We start from the raw sequence: 10,959 nt of genomic DNA, 5'->3' as shown, positions 1-10,959 counted from the left end.
ATGTGACTCAAAAATTTTAAAAGAAAGTAGCTGATGTTTTTTAAAGTATACAAACTTCCAGCTATAAGTTCTGGGGAATCTAATGTACATTGTTGTGACTATAAAAATACTGTATTATAGTTATTACCACAAACAACAACATTGCTAATTATGTAAGGTGAGGTAGGTGTTACTTATTGTAGTAATCATTTCACAATAGATACGTGTAGCAAATCATTACAGTGTACACCTTAAATTTAAATATCGATTATGTTACATGTCAGTAATATCTCTAAAAACTAAAAAAATGTTGCTTGTTAAAATATGGACCTATTTTTCATGGTTAGTACCAATAAGCAACTGAGAAAATATGGGTTTCATCATGTGATTGAGCAGCTGAATTTGTCTATACCCTTCCCAAATCAACAAATCTACTAATTCCTTGTTTGGATGTCATAAGAAGTTCAATTTGCTATAACATTTCTAAACACTTAACTTTGAATTTTTGTCCCTTTCTATTGTAATTGTGGATCACCAACAAAGATCTTGAAGATCAATATTGTTCCAAGGACCCTACATTATACAGCAGTGTAGAGTCTCCTCTTATACCCTTAGTGATAATATGTTTAATAATTTTCCCATTTTTGCTCATCAATTAGGTAAAAAGTAGTGCATTATAATTTTTCCTTTTATTTTATAAATCTCTACTAGAGAACTCAGTTTTTCTCATAAGATATTTCTGTTTTGAGAATACTATCTCTATGTCTCTCTTATGTATGACAAACATCTACCTCTTTGTAATTTGTCCTTTCCTCAGGAATCTCTGACATTAGGTATCCAGTGTAGATCAGATCTGTTCCCATAAGAATTGATGTATCATTCTTTGTTGGTGCCTTTCAGTTCTCTGTCTAACCCAAAGAGACTCAAATTTCTTTGAATGTTACAGATAAAAGTCAACATTCCACACCCTTCTCGCTGAATTAATTTCATAGGGCAGCTGTCACAACTACTGCAAACTAGGTGCCTTAAAACAACTGAAATTTATTCTCTCTTAGTTCCAGAGCCTAGAAGTCTGAAATCAAGCGGTTGGCAGGGCCATGATCACTCTGAATGGTCTAGAGAGCAGTGATTTCCAACCCTTTTCATCTAATGGCACACATAAATTAATTACTGAAATGTTGCAGCACACCAAAAAATATATATATTTGCCAATCTGACAAAAAAAATAGGTATAATTCAGATCTTTCACACTAGATAGCCACTGTTGTATTGGCTATTGTATTTTTTTTTATTTTTTTTTTTTACAATCTAAGGGAAAAGGTCAGTGCCCCTGACTAAATAGCCAGGTATTGCATGTTTAAAAAAATCATTATGGAAAAAAGGAAAAAATAAACAAATATAAAGCTTCTGCACAGCAAAATAAATCGGCATCAAAATGAAATGGGAACCTTCTGTATGGGAGAATGTAGTTGCCAATGATACATCTAATAAGGGGTTAATATTCAAAATACACAAAGTACTCATACAAATCAACAATAGGAAAACAAACAACCCAATAAAATATGGTCAGAAGACTTAAATAGACACTTCTCCAAAGCAGACATACAAATGGCCACTGTCATTTGGAAAAATGCTCAATGTCACTAATCATCAGAAAGATGCAAATTAAAACAACAATGAGGTACCATCTCACATCCTTGCCATTGATATTTAAATAAAACAACTGAGCCATCACCTGATGATTCTGTTTTCTAGGCTATTGATGATCAGTTCTTTCTCTGAACTCCAGTTCTCAGCTATTTTTGTCATTTCTCCTCCTAACTGTACTTTACTCATGTACGTTCATGCCAACCACAGTTTTAACTGGAACATGATTAGTGCAGAGGAAAAGACAAGGCCAAGACAGAGCAAAGCCAAGAGCATATATGCAAAACTAAAACCTTGAAAATGTTGTAAAAAACTTGTAACTATTCTGTTTTTAGCAAATGTGCCTACTTTTATGTGTGAACAACACACTTAACCTTCCTGAGGTTTTATTTTCTTACTAGAAGTCTGGTGCACGAATTCGTGCACATGTGGCATTCAGCCAGCCTGGCCCCAATGGGGGCCAATTGGGGGCAGAGCTGGCTCAGGGAGGGGCCTCAGGAGGTTGGGGGGGGCTATGATCAGGTCCCCAATGGGGCCATTTGGCTGCCACAGTGTGCATCATAGCTACTAGCTATTCAGTTGTTCTGTCATTCTGGTTGCTTGGTGCTATATATATTGTGTGTGTGTATATATATATATATATATATATATATATATATATAATCTGTGTAATGAGAGGACTGAGCTTTTAGAGTTCCAATGTTCTATCAACTAATGACATGCTATCATCCAATGAAAGTTAAACTGGTAAAAAATTAGATAAACACTTTTTAGGTAAAATAATAATTTTCTTACATCAAAGATTAAAGGCTAGAATAAGTTCCTTGAAGAGACTAAAATGACCCATGCTAAAAATGTTTGAAAAGTAAATATAATCTAAACTCTCTAGCATGATTTAAGATAAAATCTACTTAAAGACATTATATTTAAAATTTTTCTTTTTTGCTCATTGCTTTACCCTCATGTTCATTTTGAATGTGATTATAGTTGGTTGAATCTAGTTAATTACTACTACTACTACTACTGGTATAAAATAACTTATTTTTTAAAAATATATTTTATTGATTTTTTTTCCAGAGAGAAAGAGAGAGGGGTAGAGTTAGAAACATCAATGAGAGCGAAACATCGACCAGCTGCCTCCTGCACATCTCTTACAAGGGATATGCCCGCAACCAACGTACATGCCCTTGATCAGAATCGAACCTGGGACCTTGCAGTCCGCAGGCTGATGCTCTATCCACTGAGCCAAACCGGTTTCAGCAGAACTTATTTTAAATATAGAAGAGCATCAGCATTTGTGGTGTTAAGAAAATATCTGAATACTTGAACAATCCCAGCACTGGTAACGCCAATGTTCTTGATGTTAATGGGTTCACTCAAAGGAAAACACTGCAAGAACTAGAGTTAGCTCCAATTATTTGAAAGACAAATTATGCTCTTTTCTTTTCTTTTCTCCACTTGTACTCTGTTCTGCAACAATTGACTCCATGCTCACTTGCAAACACATCAGTTTTCAAAAAAACATGAAGTCTTTATCTCCCATTTCTCCCCTTTTCCTTGTTATCCTAGAGAGGTAAAATTAAGCAAATTATACTAAGCCAAAAAATGTTCTGAACATGGGCCTCCCAATTAAGAGCTGCTTCACGAGCTTGGGTTTGCTGTGTGTTTAGAAAGTCATGATTCATTAACTATGGCCTGTAACAATCAAATAAACAAAACCATGCGCTACAAGGCATCCATTAGCACGTTGAAGTGCATAAATCACTAACCATGTGACTTAGAGCTTAACCATTTGCCAAAACAGCTGTTTTCTCAGTTCAAATAATGAAGAGAAAAAACAGCTGAAGCCAATTAGTGGGTAAGCATTCATTCCCACATATCTGCGACAGTTGAGTGGTTTATTTTGCAGGACAGATACGTTGTTATTCAGATCCAAGGAAGAAAGCTCCTTTTACAAAAAAAAAAAAAAAAAAAAAAAAAGGAAGGTTTTACATTAACCCTTGTTTGTACTGGGCTCTCCTCCAAAGAGCAAGCACAGAAATAAACAAACAAATACACAGCTAATTAAAACCCAGTGTTCTTGAAAGAAGTGCAGTGAATTATTTATTCAGGATTGTGTCTTTGCTCAGAGAATATTTTAAGTCATGAGGACTGAGGCTGTAGGCATAGGATTACTGTGCAAAGCAAAGAAAGAATCTGATTTCACACAGAAATTATGTTTACCAAAGAGAAATGATCTATCAAACTGAAACAGGGTCTAGAAAAGACTAAACATATTTTTCATACTTATATTCTAAAAGGAGGTCCATTCTCCACCACCAAAAAACTTTAATACATTGTATTTTAGCTTAAAATCAACACCATTGTAAACAAAATTGTTTATTAAGTTTTCAGCAGGAATATTCCCACAGAAGATTCTAATAGTTTCTACTAAAATAAAGCCATAACCTGAAACTTCTCTTTCTTCGACAGTATTGATAACTAAGTTATTAACATCAATCACTAAATACAAGAAACATGATATTTTCCATCCTTTGTGACATTACCAGACAATGACCTAGGAAACAATTTCCCCTGTAAATGCTGCTTTGATGCAGACAGAAAAGAGCTAGGGTTTGTCAAGTAGATAGACTAAATTCTAATTGGGCCACTTATTTATGCCACATTTGGTAACTTTTAAAATCATTCTGAACCTCAGTTTCTTCATCTGTATTACACAGATAATCGCATCTTCCTCACAGCCTAACAAGTTTGTGTTATGAAATTTAAATAAGCCACTTAGTTTTGTGTGAAGTATAACTATTCTAACACATAGGCTTATGCAAAACAAAGTTCAATTCTTGCTGAGTGAAAAGTGAAAATTTACTTAAAAACTGATTAACGCTCTGCATTCAAAATAAATGGTAGCTATTTATGGAATTATGTAGTTGGATGTGTATGAGAGAGTGGACCTTTATAATTAGGGAAGAGTGAACTGATCATTAAAAAAAAAGTTACAAAGATTTTCATTTTCTAGAATGAAGACATGATTTCATTTCTGGGGAGGAAACTGCCTCTGTGAAAGACTTTCCTTAGTGTGTTGATTTAAGACAATTACCAATGTGCTGACCTTGGGAGGACTAAGGACAGTGAGTTACCAAAAATAACAGTTGCTTCAGAGAAGATGTGCAGTATTGTATAGAGGTAGCTTCTTTTCGTGGGATCCTGAGAAAAGTCCAACCCTGAAACATAGGTTGGTTCCCATCAAGGAAATGGATCGATTTATTGTCAATGATCTTGAGAAGGAAATTAGGACTTATGAGAGAAAAAGTAAGTTCCTTTCTGTGGAAGCAAGGGGTTACAGATGGACCTAACTCTAGGAAGGAGAGAAATGTTCTTGGGAAATCCTCAGGAGAGGCTAGCTATCCTGAGATGATGGTAAACCTGTGCTAGGAAGAAAAACTAACCTTCCTCCCGTGAAGAAGAGGGGAGCTAAGCAACCCCCTGGGGAACCTGTGGTACCTGTAGCATTGGGACAACGATCTCATTCTCTCAACTGTGTATGAGTCCTGCTTTCACGGTGCCTTGACAGTATTGATTATTCATAACAAAAAATAAATAAAATGTTGGCTAATTTTATATAACCTGACAGCTACCACTAGATGTGAGTGGTATATGACCTGCTTTATTCTTACAGCTGCTTACATTTCTTGACAAGTTTTTACTCCTTCTCAACCATGGGAAAACTATACTTAGTTTAATCTGGAGACTTGGAAGAGTTGAGCAGTTTTTAATCCAGTTCAGTTATGAAATTTTTGATCTCTCTCCAACATGATGTTTCCCCCTCAAAGCATCTTTCCTTTTTTTGCCAGATTTTCCCCTCCTTTTCCTCCTGTTGCTATTTGCATTTCACAGGATTTATGAATGCTGGTTTCCACATGTCAGTAGGAAAGTGGTTACATATCTAATCTGTTTGTCTTGACTCTGGCTTAGCCACTGGTGTCCTCGAGTCTCCGGCATAGTGGAGTTGCAGACAGGAGGCAGAGGAACAGAGAATGTACAAGTGGAAGGGTGATATCCAGGCTGTGGGTAGGCAACAGATAATATTTAACTCTGCTTTCCATTTGAATTTTTATTATGGATAAACAAAGATATTTCTACTTGTTGGTTTGCCTTTATCTTTCTGAGATTTTTTTCCCCTTTGACCTTTTATCTACTACTAGAGGCCTGGTGCATGAAATTTATGCACAGGGAGGAGGGGTCTCTCAGTCTGGCCTGCACCCTCTCCATTCTAAGACCCCTTGGGAGATGTCCAATTGCCAGTTTATGCCTGATCCCAACAGTTGGAAATCCCTCTCACAATCTGGGACAGCTGGCTCCTGACTGCTCACCTGCCTGCCTGATGGCCCCTAACCACTCTGACTGCCTGGTTGCCCCTAAATTCCCACCCCTCCTGGCCCCGTTGCCCCTAACTGCCCTTCCCTGCCAGCCTAGTCACCCCTAACATCCCTCCCCTGACAACCTGGTCACCCTTAACCACCTTTGCCTCAGCCCTGCCACCGTGACTTTGTCTAGAAGGACATCAGGAAGGATGTCTGGAAGATGTCCAGTCTAATTACCATATTACCCTACTATTAATATAGATGGTATTTATGTTAACAGTTTCAATTCATATTTTAAGAATTTTATATAGGAGAGATGTTAAGATTTTATTAAGCAAATTCTTAAAATGTTATGTTATTTTTTTGTTTGCCTTTGAATTTTTAAGTTTCGACATGCAGAAAAATGTAATACATTTTTCATTACTTTAAAGTTTAAAAAGCATTCATCATAAAATATACTAATAGAACAATATGTACAAACTTTCATTTTTCTAAATTAAGTCAACAAAAGTAAATTTAAAATGCAATAAAACTTTAAAAAAACAGATTAGGAAAATATTCTTATTTAAAATTACAGAAAGTTGATAAAAAAATATAATAATAAATTTGGATAATAAGTAAAATTACATACTATTATAATAACATAAACTGAGAATATGAACAATTTATAAGGAAACACGCATGCACCTATACACACAATAATAATAATTCCAATATTATTTTTATTTCACTAGCTGTTATTTATATTAAAACTTTCAAAAGTGTGAGGAAAAATTTTAATTTTTCTAGAACATTTAAAAATAGTCTAACAAAGAAAAAATAGTTTATACATATCTGTATGTAGTCAAATTGTTTAGGAATGTCATCATTGTTAAAAAGATTCTTGAGTGTTATGTTTATTTTTTGTAGAAGCATGATTGGGAGAAACAATGAGAAAAGCAAAGTAGTTATATATGAAAGGAACCATAAATAAATCTTTTTTTTTTTAATTACAATTTTCATTTATTTTTCCCCCAGAGAACTTTTCTTCACTCTTTAAAGACTTAGCTCATTCCATGGGCTTTGGTGGAGGTCGTGGGGCAGCACCCCCAGGCCTAAAGCGGGGTGGGGGTGTTCGGTCCTTCCGGGCTTCACAAGAATGATTTCCGACTCCCTTGCTGTGAATGGCATAGCTCACACAGTCATGCAGCTTCACATAGGGTTTGGGAAGCGCACAGGCGTCGAAGACACTTGCTTTGGAGATGTTTCCAAAGACAAACTTCTCAATGGCCTTGTCCTTGGAAATGCACTGGGCGCAGTTGGTGCAGCAAATAGGCTGCACATGGCCTCGGCCTTTTTTGGCACAACTGTTATTCTTTCTTTTCTTGGTAATCTTGGAAACGAGGATCCAAGAAAACATAAATAAATCTCTTGATGTGGAATTTTAAGATAGAGGCATTCATACTAGGGAAATAATTCTGAATAAGCAAATAAGCTATAAGTACTCTTGTATTATGATACATATTATAACTATAAAGCAAAAGAATTAGAAATAGCTTGTTTTGAATGTATTATGGAAAATTACTGAGCATACTGTATTCCAATAACGAGAGAATATTATATGCCTATTAATAATTGTAAAAATTGACCAGTAAAAATTAGGCTAGCACTGTCAAATAAAAATATCACATACAAAATGATATTTTCATTCTCTTGCACTATGAAAATATGTGCACATGTGAAAGAGCACAGCATACAAAACTATTGTATTTGAATAGTTGAAAAATTAATTTAATGCATTTGCTTTAATTTTTTTCTTTAATGTTACTGTGTTTTCCAGATAATTTGTAAAACATCATAGCCGCACTAGCAAGGTACGTAATAAGAGTAGCATGTGTACATTTATGCAATGGCATTCCTGATGTTGTCCTCTTATTTCTTTTAGTGGCTAATGTTTCTCACCAAACAATTTTCTTGTCTCCGGCAGCAAGGCCTAATAACCAAAACATTAGGATTCAGAACTCGCCACACCATTTCGGTTACATTTATAAAAATGTTTGTTGACTTCCCTTATCCTTCATTAAGGCAGACCCATTATGCTATTGTGCACATCAATGGGCTTTGAAGGATGGGAGAAGAGTTGTCTGGGATTCTTGTTTCAGTGTTTGCATTCGAGAACAAAAGCTCCAAAACAAGACCCTTTGTTTGACATTTTTTCTTTTGAATTCCACTTAAAAGGCAGAGAAATGATCAAAATCGCATCCCACAACCATCCTTGGCAGGGCTGTGACATGAAGTTCTCTTTATTCTTGCAATTGGCATTTGTTGAAGAGTTTTTTAAAGACAGTAAATGCATTTTAGAGGGAAGTGCTTGCAGTTCCAACTAATACTAGCATGTGATTAAATTAATGAGCCTGGTTTTTCTGACCTCTGGCTTTGTATCAGAGTGACATTCGTTACCTATGAAACCTTTTCACATCCTCCATCCTCCGCACCAGCCAAGAAGACAACTTCCTCCCTGCATAGCACCAGTGAGTTTTTGTGACTCTTGCAGAGTTGGGTCGATAGCACAGATAAAATTTCATAAGGCATTTAAAAAGTGTTGCTACTTAACACAAAATGATATTAGGCAGTATTTTTTTTTTTTCATGAAAGGGAGAAATAAAACAAAAAGGGACAGAAGTACTCTTTTGGCGTGCCTGCTGTTGGCTTTCCTCATTGGCTAGACTTTAAAGATATTTCTCTAGCCTGAGTGCTTTGATTTATGGTCACTTGAAGTGATCCCTAATGCCCCTTTTTTGTTCCCATTTCCTCTTAGTTGCCAACCTTTGCAACAGAGTCTACTATTCTGGAATTGGTTTAGTCGTGGCTGAAAGGAAGTTGGGTTTATTTGGATTCAGAGCTTCTCAGATCTGGTGCTTTGTGTGTGTAATAAACATAAGGAGAGCTGGAGTTCTCCATTACACTGTAATATTTTTCTCCATCCTTTGGTTCCCTTACTTCCTGTATGATATGGTTTATTGTTGTTAGCCATGCTGATACCGCAGTACCCTTACTTTTGTAAGGGGAAATTTGTAAGCTTTAGTAAATGGATTTAAAATTTTCAACTAATGACTTTTGGAGGACTGTAATTGTTTATCTTATGCAGAAAAATGGTTTTGTAGAAAATTCATCAAATATAATTTTTCCCACCCAAATTGATAGATATAGCTGTTTTATGTCTTTATATTTCTTTTAATAGGTTGCAGTCCAAGAATGTAGGGAGAGGGAAAGTATTTTAAAATGAAATTTAAGAAGAATGAAAAAAGCCTCTTCTATTTCTTATTAGAGGCACATGTGACAATCAATCCCAGACTAAGCTTCAGGCTTTTATTCTTCAACTAGAGGCCCAGTGCATGAAAATTCATGCACTGAAGGGGGCTGTCCCTCAACCCGGCCTGCCCCCTTTCACAGTCCAGGAGCCTTAGGGGCTTGAGGCAACCCAGCAATCAGGGGAAAGCAATGTCTCCATCACACCTCTGCTGCTGCCACTGCTGACAGCGCAAGCCTCAGCTGGCTTTGGTTACCTGAGCCTTGGGTGGCCCTGGGCAGCTGGGCAGCTGCCATCCAAGGCTTGCCTGCACCTTGGGTTGGCCCTGGGTGGAAGGCAGGGCTGAGGGGACTGGGCACCTCCATCTTGTGGCTGTGTGTGCCGCCATCTTTGAGGATGTGGCAGTCAATTAGCATATACTCTCCTTATTAGCAGTTTGTGCTGCCATCTTTGAGGGAGGGGCAGCTAATTAGTACATTCCCTCCTTATTGGCTGTGGGCATCGCCATTTTGCGATGGTGTAAGGGTCAATTGACATACTCCCTCTTTAATAGTTAGGGCTGGCTCAAGGCTCCTTCTAGAAGATACAGAAGAAATCATTCATTTGAATTGCCCCTTTACTCTGAAAATATTCTGATCTACTTATCCTTAAAATAACATTTATTTAGGAGCAGAAATATATTACTTAGCAAATGATATTCGGGAATCTGACCAAGTCCTTTTATTATCTAAATAAGGTTCACCAACCACCCTGTAACATTTCCTTTCCTGCTGGAAAGCTTATGCATGACAGAGCTTCTCTTTTTGTGTGTGAGTGTGTGATATTTTTATAGATTTTAGAAAGGAAGGGAGCAGGAAAGATAGAAACACAGATGATGATAGATAATCAATTGATTGGCTATTCCCTGCACACCCCACATTGGGGGTCAAGCCCACAACCCAGGCATGTGCCCTGACCAGGAATTGAACCACAGCCTTCTGGCTCATGGTTCATAGGTCTAGGCTCAACCACTGAGCAACACTGGCTGGGCCACAGCTGCTCCTTTAATGTCATTATTCTATCTGCTGACTTAGTCTTGAATTCAGAATCTTTTCATAGGTCAATGCTTTGTCTCCATCATTTGCCTCTATGTTTGACCTCAGTCAACCTTTAATGTGTATACAAAGCATCTGTAAAATTCAAAATCCTGAGAAAATGCAGATTCTGATTTAGGAATTCTAAGGTTGGGCCTGAGTTTTTGCATTTCTAACACCTCCCAGGTGATGCCAATACTGCTGCAACTGGATCAAATTTTGGATTCATAGCTAGTCTCTAGGGATCTTCAGTAGTAGCTCTCCTTAGATGCTACATTGTGCTATAAGAGACCTTTAAGACTTTGAGGGCTTCCCCATGCAGTCTTTCAATTTCAGAGCATGTGCTCTAACTCAGTAGAGCACATGCTCTGAAATTGTTTTCATAACTCTTCCAGTTGCCTGCTGCTTAATCATGCCTAGGTATGTTCCAGAGTAAAATGTTCTGGGAAACTGCCTTTTGGTGGAGAATGTAGCTCAGTAGCTGGATGAGTCAGAAGCAAGGTGGAAGGATACTTTGAAGTTATAGGCCTAAAGCTGGGATAACAGACACAGGAGTGACAAGTGAGAAGGAAAGTTGAAGAAGATACCAGTAAGTACTAAAACTGCAGAA

The 10,959-nt window shown here is 37.0% G+C and overlaps 1 protein-coding gene across 1 annotated transcript; it reads right to left on the bottom strand.

Annotated features, from left to right (window-relative positions):
• Positions 1-6,961: 6,961 nt before the first annotated feature.
• Positions 6,962-8,000, bottom strand: LOC118705530 (40S ribosomal protein S26-like). The gene is made up of 2 exons (XM_036414383.2): positions 7,929-8,000; positions 6,962-7,359 (listed from the first exon to the last, which is right to left on the bottom strand). Exons 1-2 carry the CDS (start codon positions 7,998-8,000, stop codon positions 7,036-7,038), a joined length of 396 nt encoding a protein of 131 aa, XP_036270276.1. The 3' UTR covers positions 6,962-7,035.
• Between the last annotated feature and the right edge of the window lie 2,959 nt (positions 8,001-10,959).

This window comes from Pipistrellus kuhlii, unplaced genomic scaffold (genome assembly GCF_014108245.1).
Source record: "Pipistrellus kuhlii isolate mPipKuh1 unplaced genomic scaffold, mPipKuh1.p scaffold_m20_p_5, whole genome shotgun sequence".
Classification (NCBI taxonomy): Eukaryota; Metazoa; Chordata; class Mammalia; order Chiroptera; family Vespertilionidae; genus Pipistrellus; species Pipistrellus kuhlii.
Note: the sequence above shows the minus strand (reverse complement) of the source record. Positions and strands in the feature narration are given on the sequence as shown.